Source organism: Macaca thibetana, chromosome 2 (genome assembly GCF_024542745.1).
Source record: "Macaca thibetana thibetana isolate TM-01 chromosome 2, ASM2454274v1, whole genome shotgun sequence".
In the NCBI taxonomy this organism is placed as follows: domain Eukaryota; kingdom Metazoa; phylum Chordata; class Mammalia; order Primates; family Cercopithecidae; genus Macaca; species Macaca thibetana.
The window spans coordinates 147,005,595-147,017,789 of NC_065579.1; the positions used below are offsets into that span (position 1 = coordinate 147,005,595).

The following is a 12,195-nucleotide window of genomic DNA, read 5'->3' on the forward strand; positions in this document are numbered from 1 at the left end:
GATAGCAGTGGCTGTGCTCCCAAAGGGGGTTAAAGGATTTAAGCTATCCCTTCTGGAAGCACAGCCCCTTTTGAAGACGGAAGATGCTGACTAGTTAGAGGTTCCAGCCATGCTCCTCAGTAGCCAAGGGAAATGCAGGAAAGAAATCCCATCAGCCAACCCCAGAAATGTGAGGCGGGCAGGTGTCATTTACACAAGTACACATCTGATCGAGTGGAGGTGGCTGGGCATTCCATGGAGCAGTGAAGAAGGCGTGAACATTCCTCTGCTGTTTTTAGGAAAAAGGAAGGAAAAAGGAAAAGGACAGATGGCAAAGGTGATTTGAAAAATGGGGCTAATTGAAGTACCATAAAACAAACTGGTGCCATTCTGCCCTTACACAGCCTGGCCAAAAAGAGTCATAGGAAGAACACAGTTGTAGAATGAGGTGTCTGTGTCCTCAGCTGGGACCCTGTTCGTGTCGCTCGGCTGGGATACAGCTCTGGGGTCCAGTCCTCAGAGGGTTGTGGGCTGATGTCGAGGTGGGGGCATTAGGAAGCAGGCAGGCAACAGGGGAACCAGAGTGACGGTCAGCGGGGGTGTGCGGAGAGGCCAGGGCCAAGCAGAAAGGCCCAGGAGAGGTTGCCAGATCAGGCACGGGGGGCCTCTGCCAAGGCAACGTCTGTCCTGACTCCATGGCTTGTGTTCTGAGCCCTACAGCAGCTTCTTGGAGACCAGAAAGCCAGTGGTAACATACTGTGAATGGCGTTTTGCCAACTTGCTGTGTGACTTGGACAACTTACTTAACTTTCTTTTTTTTTTTTTTTTTTTTTTTTTTTTTTGAGACAGAGTCCCACTCTGGAGTGCAGTGGCACAATCTTGGCTCAACTGCAACTGCAGTCTTAGCCTCCTAAGTAGCTGGGATTACAGGTGTGTGCCACCACGCCTGAATTTTTGTATTTTTTATAGTGATGGGGTTTTACCATGTTGACCAAGCTGGTCTCAAGTGATCTGCCTGCCTCGGCCTCTGTAAGTGCTGGAATTGTAGGCATGAGCCACCTTGCCTGGCCCAACTCACTTAACTTCTATGTGTTTCACTCTCATCTGTAAAGAAGATAAATCATCTGATGACTGGAGGATTAGAAATCTTGCATGTGGAGTTGCAGAGGAATGGGTGTATAGTAAACGCTCAGGAAGGTGGCAGCTTGTTCTCCTCCTCCTCCTCTCTCTCCCCATCACCATTAGCAGCAGCAGAAGTTGGTGGGTATCCCTCATGGCATTTACTCCATGCCTGAAGGAGACTCTAGCTCTCCGTGGGTCTTCTGCTAAGAATATAGGTCTTGAAAATTGGATAGTTTGGAATCTAAATGCCGCCACATTCGCCCCCGAGGGAGGAAGCAGACCCTGGTGGAGGACCTGCCTGCCCCGCGCCAGCACTCTGCCTGGGCCATTGACATCGATTAGCTCCCATGAGCCTCACAAGCACCCGCAGAGTGATGCTATTCTTACCATGTTACAGGCGAAGAAATGAAACTTCATGGGACCAGAGCTCTGCCCGAGGAGCCCATAGGAAGAGCGGGGATTTGGGCTCCATTCTGTGTGACTCTGAAGTTCAGCATTTTAACAGCAAACTCCTCTAATTTGACAACGCCTGGAGCCCGTGGTGTGGCTCCTGGTGTTGCTGAGGTTGTGTAAGCTCTGGTGCTGCTGCAGCACAGTGGCAGCCATCTGGGCTTTTCTTTTTTGGAGACGGAGTCTCACTCTGTCACCCAGGCTGGAGTGCAGTGGCGCCATCTTGGCTCACTGCAACCTCTGCCTCCTGGGTTCGAGCAGTTCTCCTGCCTCAGCCTCCCAAGTAGCTGGGACTGCAGGTGCACACTGCCACGCCCGGCTAATTTTTCTGTATTTTAGTAGAGACAGGATTTCACCATGTTGGCCAGGCTGGTCTTGAACTCCTGAGCTCAGGCAATCTGCCCGCCTCAGCCTCCCAAAGTGCTGGAATTACAGGCGTGAGCCACCACGCCTAGCCCCATCTGGGCTTTCCTAACCAGGCTCCCTTCTCGTCCCTCCAGGGCCCTCATCTTTGTGTCCCATGGAGCTGGAGAGCACTGTGGCCGCTATGAAGAGCTGGCTCAGATGCTGATGGGGCTGGACCTGCTGGTGTTCGCCCACGACCATGGTGAGTGTCCCAGGGCGCCGTCAGAGCTGGCCGGGCCCTGACAATTTGGAGATCTCCCTCTCTAGTCCATCTCACCGCCAGCATCCTTCCTTCTCAATTCTTCTATTCCCCATGGATGTTTCTAAGTAAAAAAATGTAGTTACATAAACAAAAAAAAATGTCTGAGGGGCACATTCTGTAGCGTCTGAGACTGAATGCAGGCTGATTAGAAACCTCAACTGGAAAACAAAGTCGGATATGTTTATCTCAGAACTTACCCGAGGCCAAGGAATTCTTTCCTGCATTTATAAAGTGCTTTCTCTCAAAATGGGCCCTAGTTTTTCTCCAAGTGCCCTCAAATGGACATGATGTAGTCAGTTCAAGTGCAATGTAAATCCCGGTTTAACCACACGAGGTTTACCAAGCATTTCAGACCAGGAGAATAGTAGAAGCCTCAACAGGCCATATTGGTCACAAGAAAACCCAACACACATACATATACAGGGACACACACACCCCCATGCATATAGTCATACACACATGTGCACACACATACACATGCACACATACATACACCCACACATGCACACCTGTACCTATACACATACACATAAAACGCACACACACACATACATACACATGTGCGCACACACACACACCCCTACATACATATACACACATTCATACATACATATAGACATATACATGCATACATAAACATACATCCATACACAAACACACACACACAACCCCAGGCCAGGTCTTTGATTCTTTGTCCTGCAGCAAAATCCACAACTGTCAAAATCCAGTGTTCGTTGCCTGAGTCGGTACGTAGTTTCATAATCATGTTTGCAACATTCTCTATGGCTGGGAAGTCTCCCAGTTTAGTTCTTTGCCTAACACTTTTTAAAATTAAGACTTCCCTGTGACTAAACACGGTGATTTCCCCACAGCTTCATTGTAAAATTCTATAATTGTGACCCAGATCCAGAAATGTTGCTTCTGTTTTATCTGATTTGAAAATTGATAATAATTAAGTGATGTCTCTGAAAAGAGGGACAGGGGAGCAGTGACAAAGGCCTGGGAGTCCTTGTAAATGCGGAAAAGCCTTATCTGTACAGAGAAGCTGCACGGGAGGTGAAAAGCTTGCTGGGACACTCTGTAGGTAAAGAGCTGCAAATGTGATTTGCCAGGAGCTCTTATTCAGCTGGATATATACAAGCATCCTCATAACTGACAGTATTGACTAATTCTTTCTTACCATAGTTGTGACATTCTTTAGTGCTTTGCAAACTGTCCCAGTAATATTTGTGAGACTGTTTGAGGAATGATATTTGAGGATTATCTCTGAGGCTTTTAGTATGGGGACTGTGTCATTATTAACTTTGGTACTTCTTACATGTAAAAGCCTCAGATAGGAATTTTTTTTCCTATTGCATTTGCGTCCTTTAAAATTTGTTACACTCATCATTATGTTCTAGAGACATCCTGAAGGCAAAGAATATTTGTACTATGCAGCTAGAGTCCCAAGAATCTATTTTGTATCTTAGCACCAACCACCTTCTTATCAGATAAAACTTGGCCAAATCTGTGGGATTAAGTAAATGTTGCTCCTTGTTTATTTTGTCTGACTGTGGCACTTTGAGAAACAATTTTAAAAGCCTCCTTTTTTAGAATAAAGGGAGAAAAGAAACAGCCCACCTTTTGATGTTTCCAGAATAACATCTAAAGCTGAGGCAGAGCTCTCTGTGACATTCTAAATATAGTACGAAAGTGGTTGTTGGTGTTCACCTGTTTCAAGCTCTTTGAATGACTCATGGAAATCTCCCTGGCAAGTGTTTAAGGAAAGTGTGTAATTCAAGAAATGAACCCTGTTGGCTTGTGTGTGTGACTTTTGTTGTCTATGGATGGAAATGACTGTGGCTTGCTTAGTAGAAGGAAGCCAAGTAAATGGGCTGCCATTTCAGGGATCTTGTGCAGGCTGGCGATGCAGGTACTGGTGGCTTGTGATCTTGGCTGTATTTCCTTCTTGCTGAGAAATGTGCTAGTAAGTGAAGAAGGAAGGATTTGAACCCAGGTCAAAACTTCCTTAGAAGGTTGGGGAGGGAGAGGAGCAAATGGATGCTAAATCTGACACTAACTACCATGGATCTCGTTGCTCAATGCATTATAGTATTTCACTGTTCAGCATTTTAACAGCAAACCCTCTTATTTAATAAGGTCTGGAATCCACGATGTGTCGCCTGATGCATTGCTGAGGTTATGTAAGTTCCTGAGCTGCTCCATTACAGCCACAGCTGTCTAGACTTTTCTAAGAAAAAAATTTATTACTGTATACAATGTTTCCAGGCACAAATGCCTACAGAGATCTATGCAGACTGCATTCTTTCCAACATAGCTTTTATTTTATTTATTTATTTATTTTTTTTTTTTGAGATGGAGTCTCGCTCTGTCACCCAGGCTAGAGTGCAGTGGCGTGATCTCAACTCACTGCAAGCTCCATCACCCAGGTTCAAGCGATTCTTCTGTCTGAGCCTCCTGAGTAGCTGGGACTACAGGCACCTGCCACTATGCCCGGCTAATTTTTGTGTTTTTGGTAGAGATGGGGTTTCACCATGTTGGCCAGGCTGGTCTCGAACTCCTGACCTTAGGTGATCCACTCTCCTCGGCCTCCCAAAGTGCCAGGGTTACAGGCATGAGCCACCGTGCCCAGCCCAACATAGCTTTTCAATTTAAATAAAATAGGCCAGGTGCAATGGCTCACACCTGTAGTCCCAGCACTTTGAGAGGCTGAGGTGGAAGGATCACTTGAGGCCAGGAGTTTGAGACCAGCACAGGCAACAGAGTGAGATCCCGTCTCTACAAAAAAACATTTTTTTAAATTAGCTGGTCACTATGGTATGTACCTATAGTGCCAGCTACTTAGGAGGCTGAGGTGGGAAGATCACTTGAGCCTGAAAGTTCAAGGCTGCAGTAAGCCATGATCACACCATTGTACCCAGCCTAGGGGAAAGAGCAAGATTCTGTCTCAAAAAGAAAAAATAAATAAATAAAGCAAATATTGGGAGACTGTCAGGGCATTTGTTGTGCCCATTGGAGATACACTGAATACTAAAAACAGAGCTGAAAACACTGCTGCAGGGCCCGTGGCACCTCCGGGCTCCAATGTCCAAACCTCCCATGTCTTTAGCCATGTTGTCATCTGCACTCCAGGGTGTCGCTGGAAGCATGCCACTGCAGCTTTCATTCCAGACAGCAAAAGGGCTCAGACACTAATACACCCAGTCCAGGGCCCACTCAACAGGGAGTTCAAGCCGTGATCTGGACCTTTTTTAACTATCACCAGTCTTGATGTTCTCATCTACCAAATGGGCAAGATAATGCTGTCCTATGGCAGAAGATTGGGGGACAGAGCAAGATCCTGTCTCAAAAAAAAAAAATTTGAAATAAAGCAAATATTGGGAGAATGTCAGGGCATTTATTTGACAGATTGCTGTGAGATAATGCATCAAGGGCCCAGCAGTGTGTGCTGCGTTCTTCCCCTTCACTCTACCCTGTCCAAGTCCCCTCCAGCTACAATGTAGACCGGCTGCTGTGCTGTGTACCCAGGTGGGCGTGACCCCAGGGCTCTGAGCAAGACCAGCAGGACTGAGGCTGGGAGTTAGGTTCTTGTCCCGGTGTGGCTGCCCTGAGCGGGCTGGGTCACCCCTCAGGCCTGCACAGGCTGTTCTGAAGATACAGTGAAGCAATAGACAGGAAAATGCTTTACAAAGTAGACAGAGCTGCCTACAGTGGTTTCACTGCCAGTTTCTATGACACGATTTATGGAAACACTGGCTTCTGTAAATCTGACGCTAACTGATTTTACTACCATGGGTCTCGTTGCTCAATGCATTACAGTATTTCACTGTTCAGACAGAAACCTCTAGGCGCTGTGGTTGTGGCAGTCTGGCTGTGTCTCCAGCATGCCTGGTAGATTGGTGGGCTCACAGTCATGTTCAGTAAGCATCTAATTTAACTTTGTTTTCCATTTTAACCTCAGAATTTGTACAGAATGACCTCACGGGTTTGAACAGCTTGCCAGCAGTGAAAATTGTGATTCCTGTCATTTATTCCGTGTCAACAGCATGCCAGGCTCGGTACCTTGCAATTTTCTCATATGATCTCTAATTTCTCATAACAATTAATCTTATTATCCCCATTTCATAAGTGAGGAACCTGTGGCTGTATAGTCAAGCAGACTCATTCTCACTGCACATGTGTTAGCAGAGGGAAGTTTCGTGTTCTTCCAGGGCACGTGACGTCTGAGACAGGTGCAAGGACTCCATGGCACCATCAATGCCCAGGGTTCCATCTGTAGTTTGCTCAGCTGGTACTACTTAGCATGTGGCTTTCATCTGTGTGGGCACTACCTCCGGCCTCATGTTCTAACAGGTAGATGAAGCAGGAAGTGACAGAGAAAAAGGTCTGGGCTCCTATTGGGAAGGCAAACCTTCTTTAGAAATCCTAGAAGGCTCTAGCTACACCGCATTGACCAGCGCTGTTCACAGGGCTCTGCCTAGCTGCAAGGGAGGCAGGAACTGTAATTTGTTAACTACTGAGCTAAACAACAGAAACTTCTGTTGGTAAGATAGACACAGAGAATGGACATTACTGATGGCTATCCATCTCTGCCACGCCACACTCCCGGGTTTATTATTAAATGAGCATTTCCCCAGTTGTTTCTACTTTATGTATTTTCTGGGCATTTCAGCTCGCTCACTGGGTTTCCTTTCTTCTCACCCATCCTTGTGTTCTTTCTGAAGGTTTTGGTGTGAAGGCTATTAGTATTGACATCATTAATAAGTATTGATTGAAGTTCCTAATTGGGTGTTTGTTCTGGGTGAGATGTGAAGCAAGGAGAAATGCATGGACACAGTAACTGTTGTCCTAATGAGAACATGACCTGTCTTCCCCAGAGAAAGCAAGCAGTCCCTCTCTAAGGGCATAGCTTTTTATAGCATGTATTATCCTGTGTGGGAACTATTCCTTTAGGCCAAGGCAGCCACTGCAGGCAGGCAAAGACAGTGTCTTACACTGTGTTGTCCATTCACTTGTCTCCCTCCCCCAAGAACCTTCTCGTCATCTTTGCACAGCGCGGTCCATTCCTGGACTGAGCAGGAAGTGGAGGCATCACCAGTGTTTGTTGAAGGACTGGAAGAGTTTATAAGCTGAAATAGATCAGACCAGAAATGCTTTAAATATTAAGGGTAGAACATCCACATTAAGGTATCCACGTAAGTGGGGCACTGCTGGTTCCCCTCAATGAGGAGAGGGTCCAGGAACGTGGCCACTGGACCTGAGTCTGGTGACCAAGCAGGTGGAGAGCCTGTAAGTGCCGTGGAGGCACTGCTGGGACAGAGGCGCCACCAGGCCAGCAGCTTGGACAGGGGTGTGGCACCTCCGGGGCTCAAGGCATCCTCAGTGCCTGGAGGGCCGGCAGGGTGGCCAGGTCTTGTCGGGAGAGTGGAAGCTTGTCAGCAGGAGGAAGGGCTCCGATCATTGAGAGCCATGGTTCTCACCTTGGCTACAGTCAGGATCACTGGGGAGTCAAAAAATCCTGAAGCCTGGACTCCCCCTCCCCTACCCCTCAGAGATCCTGATTTGTTGGTCTTTAGTGTGACCTGGGCATCAGGATTTTAAAAGATACACGAGGCGATTCTCATGTGCAGCCCAGGTTGAGAACCACCACCAAGCAGAGGAGGCCACACAGGCACGGTTTGGAGCCAGTGAAGACAGGATTTATTGGGAAGGACTCTGGGGCCTGGAAGGATGGAAGGCCACCAGGAGACTTTGGAGATTCTCAGGAGAGGGGCCCCAGAGCAGGGCCCATGAGGGAGAGGTGCATGGGCAGACAGAAACAGAGGGGCTGCTGCCATGTGTGAACAGGTGGGGACACCAGAAGATGGGATTTTCTGCAACATTCTAAATATAGCAGGGAGAAAACCAGGGCTGGCGTTCTCTTGGTCCCTGGGTCTGCCAGCTGCTGCAGTGACTCACTGGAAACCCCTCGGCCTTCCACGCAGGCAGAAGGGCCGGTCTCACCCCTAGGAGGCCAGGAGGACTCCGAGAGATGGGCACACACGGCCCCACCCGGGAGGTGCTGCTGCGAGAGACGGCGGGAATCTGAGGCCCATTTCACCTTGGAAGGCGCCAGCAGGCCCGCTCCCTGCAGTCCTGCTGGAAAGGGCCCTTCCCCAGGGAGCAGCCCCCTGACTTCCTAACACACACGCTCGGCTCCAAGCGCACTTGCTGGGGCCAGAGACGCCTCCTCTGTATTTACAGAGTATAAAGGAACCATCCTCAACTGATTAACAGTGAATTAATTATCTGCAAATATTTGAGGGAAAGTGTTAAAGAGGGCTTTCTCTGTGTGTGTGTGTGTGTGTGTGTGTGTGTTTTAACTCAGCTGGGGCACGTGAGAAGAGGAAGTTTTGAGGTAATGTCTGTGGGCGGCAGTTAAGCGCGGTTCTTTTTGGCGGGTGGGTCCTACCCAGTCAGAAGAAGAGTATTTAGGAAATTCAGGGGGAATAATTGTATACAAGTGTTTTTCATCCAGGGAGACAGATTTGAGTCAAGGTCTCTTGCTGGAAGTACTCTAAAATAAACTGCCATCGGTTACAAGTAATATATTTTTGTTTGAAACGTTTGAAAAATGCGTTAACCGTTTTTCTTGCCTTAGTAAATACGAGAATTAAAATAACAGAGTGAGTTGCCCTTTAAGGCTTCAAGAGTTCATGGGGGCCCAACTCCGAGGGTGGGTGACAGTGAACTTGCTGCAACTGGTAGAGTGTGGGAGAGTGGACCATGCCACCCTGAGACCCGCAGGGTCTCTGCTGTTGCCAGCTCCTTCCCTTCCTCTCCCTGCCTCCTCCTCTTCCCTCTTCATTCACTGTTAAGCATAGTGAATGCTCCACCTTTGATGAAAGTCTGTTGAGTTTATTTGGTGTAAACCTCGGATCTGAGTTTGTGTGCCCTCTCTGATATGAGGTCATTTGTCTCTTTGTTATACAAAACAAAAACCTCCATGCAGCTCAGTTGCTCATTTGTAAAATGATGACCGTGATAATAACAAGGTTGCTCTGTGGCCGTGGAGACAAAATGAGATAGCACAGGGTCTGAAACTCCAGTGGCAGCAGCATCCCCAGGAAGGCCTGTTGAAAGCCAGATGGCTGGGCCCGCCCTAGGATTCAGATTCAGTTGGTCTGCTGTTGGGCCCAAGAATATGCTTTTCTAACAGGCCGCCAGGGGTGATGCTGCTGCTGCTGCTGCTAAGGACCCCTGAGAGAGTGTGTGTAAAAAACCATACACAACGCCAGGCATCTATTAGACATGCAGCACCTGCCAGCTCACCTGCAAAGCAAGGTTCGGGGAGACATTGCAGCTATTGGAAGTTCTGGCCCAGACTTCAAAAGGATGCTTCCTCAAGGAGGTGAGATTGAACAGGGAAATACGGAGAAAGAGCATTCAGGTGAAGGAACTCTTCTTCATTCATTCTTTGATATTCACTGAGTGCCCAACTGCACTCCTAACTGTTCTAGGCACAGAAGTCCAGCAGTGAGCCAGGCAGACATGAGTGAATAAGGAGAAATGTTATGCCCTGCCCAGTGCAGGGGAGGCAAGAGGCAGGAGGCTGCCAGGGAGAGGGGCTCCCTCTGCCCAGCAGTTCGGGAAGCCTTTCAAGAGGCTGTGGCAGTCAGTTGGACCCGTTCTTGCCAAGGTCCAGGTGGCAGAGGGAGCCTAGGCCCGGGGGCGGGGGCTAGCAGGGTGCTCCCAGGTCGCCAGCAAGCCAGGATGGCCACAGCTTAGACAAAGCAGCCGGTGAGCAGTGGTGGATAGGGGCCTTATGGGCCCAAGGAGGAGGAGCAGAGGCTGCTCTGGGATGTTGGAAGCCACTGGAGGGAGGGCTGCAAGCAGGGGAGCAATATGCTGTGACGTGTGTGGCTTCTGAACGACCCAAGGCTGCTGCGTGAAGACAGATTGCAAGGCGAAGGCAGGGAGTGTGGGGAGGACTTTGGGCTGCCAGGCTGGGAGGGACTTGCCGTGTGCTGTGTGGCAGTGTCAACGAGACCTCTCTGAGCCATGAACTTGGGTGGTGACCCTAGGAATAAAGAGGCCTGAGCAGAGTGGAGAGACGCAGAGATAAAAGCAACAAGATTTGGCAGAGAGGTGAGAGACAGGGAAGGCCCAACAGTGGCGAGCCTGAGTCTCTTTGTAATGACATCTGCCTCTAGAAACGGAAGGCTGAGTTCTAGTCTGCATCATATTGAACGATGTCTCAGGGTCCCTCCCCCAAGTCCACATGTTGTGGATGCCACATAAGGCAGTGAGATAAGAGCAGGTGCACTCCTTTAACAAGTCCCCATCACGCTGTCCCGGTCCAGAGCCAGCCCGGCACAGCCTGTATCCACCCCACCTGCCTAGGCCTCTTCTGTCTTGTGGTGACCCCCATGGCCTGTCCTAAGAAGACACAAGTACTGAGCCCCCAGCATGTGCTCAACACTGTGTTTATGTGTTCCCACCTTATCTGACTTGTCCTCACAGCACTACCAGGAGGCAAGACTGTTGTCCTCCTCTTACTGTTGAGGAAGCTGAGGCACAGACAGGTTAAGCCACTGCCCAAGGTGGCACGGCTGCTATGTGGCAGACCCTAGATTCAAGCCCAAGCTGTCTGGCTCTAGAGTGCAAGGGGTCTAGAACTTGGCCCCCTGGGGGGACCCTGGTCTCTAAGCAGCAGCCCACAGCATTCTTGGGCCCCTCAAAAATAACAATAGTCACAAGCACAGAACCTCACAGTTTATAAGGGGCTTCCTCAAGCATCTCATTCCATCTCAGTAACCCTGGGAGGAAACCAGCCCAGGCTGGAGCCCAGTTGTTGCCTTCAAATCTGCTGAGAGTGCCTTAGTGCGCCCAGGCTGCTGTAACAGAACACTCTAGACTGGGTGGCTGGGAAACAGCAGGGATCTATTCCTCACAGTTCTGGAGGCCGGGAAGTCCAAGATCAAGGTGCTGACAGATTCCGTGTCTGGTGAGGGAACCACCTCCTGGTTCATAGATGATGCTTTCTCACTGTGTCCTCACATGGTGGGAAGAGGGCTAGAGAGCTCTGCAGCCCCTTTAATAAGGCCTCTAACCCCATTCATGAGGCCTCTGCCCCCATGACCTATCACCTCCCAAAGGCCCCACCTCCCAACACCATCACCTTTGGGGTTGGGATTTCAACATGAATTCCGAGGGGAGACAAACATTCACACCACAGCAGAGAGCAGAGTTTTGGATGCATACAGAGCCCCCTGCATATCCAGCCTCTCCCTAGTTGCTGGGTCAGCTGGAGTCCGTGGCTTTAACCCCACAGGAACCTCAGCTTTCCTGCTTGCAAGAGGAGCAGCCAGACTACTCCCTCAAGAGTGCCGTGGGAACGCTTGGCATGCAGTAGTGTGCAGGACAGTTCACGTGACCTTCCTTCCACCAGCCTTTGCACAGATGTGAAACAGGCTTAGCTTTAGAGAGACAGACCTTGGCTCTAATTTGCTCTGTGGCCTTGGCAAGTTACTTGACTTCTCTAGACTTCACACTCCTCATCTGTAAAATGGGCTAACAATACCAGCCTGTGGGGTGCTGTCAGAAGTGAACTACCAATGCAGCATGCTGTCTGCACTTAGAGGTTGGGGGAGCAGGAGCTCTGGAACCAGACAGACGAGGCCTCGAATTGTGGCTTCATCCTTTACTACCTGTGCGGCCTTGGCAAGTCTGCACAATCCCCTAAGTTGAAAAAGTAGGGCTGATAAGGCTTGCTGGGGTTATCCCAGGGATTCAGTGAGGTGAAGTATGTAGGGTGCTTGGTTCGGAGCCTGGGGTTTGGTAAACACAGGTTTTCTTTCTTCCTCCCATGACACCTCTTTTGCTTTTTGAGGGACGGTAGGAAAGTGCGAGGCTCAGATGCCCTGAGAGACGTTGGTGTGAGACCCACCATTGCACTACTGTTGTGTTGAGAAACAGAACCTCATGGAGGCCAGGAG

The 12,195-nt window shown here is 49.3% G+C and overlaps 1 protein-coding gene across 4 annotated transcripts in view; it reads left to right on the top strand.

Annotated features, from left to right (window-relative positions):
• The window catches only part of MGLL (monoglyceride lipase), a 136,578-nt gene that overhangs the window by 41,062 nt on the left and 83,321 nt on the right, over positions 1 to 12,195 (top strand). For all 4 annotated transcript variants that reach the window (XM_050781753.1, XM_050781754.1, XM_050781756.1 and 1 more), the window contains exon 3: positions 2,052 to 2,158. In XM_050781753.1, coding sequence (XP_050637710.1) covers positions 2,052 to 2,158 — 107 coding nt within the window. The remainder of the gene's footprint in view (positions 1 to 2,051; positions 2,159 to 12,195) is intronic.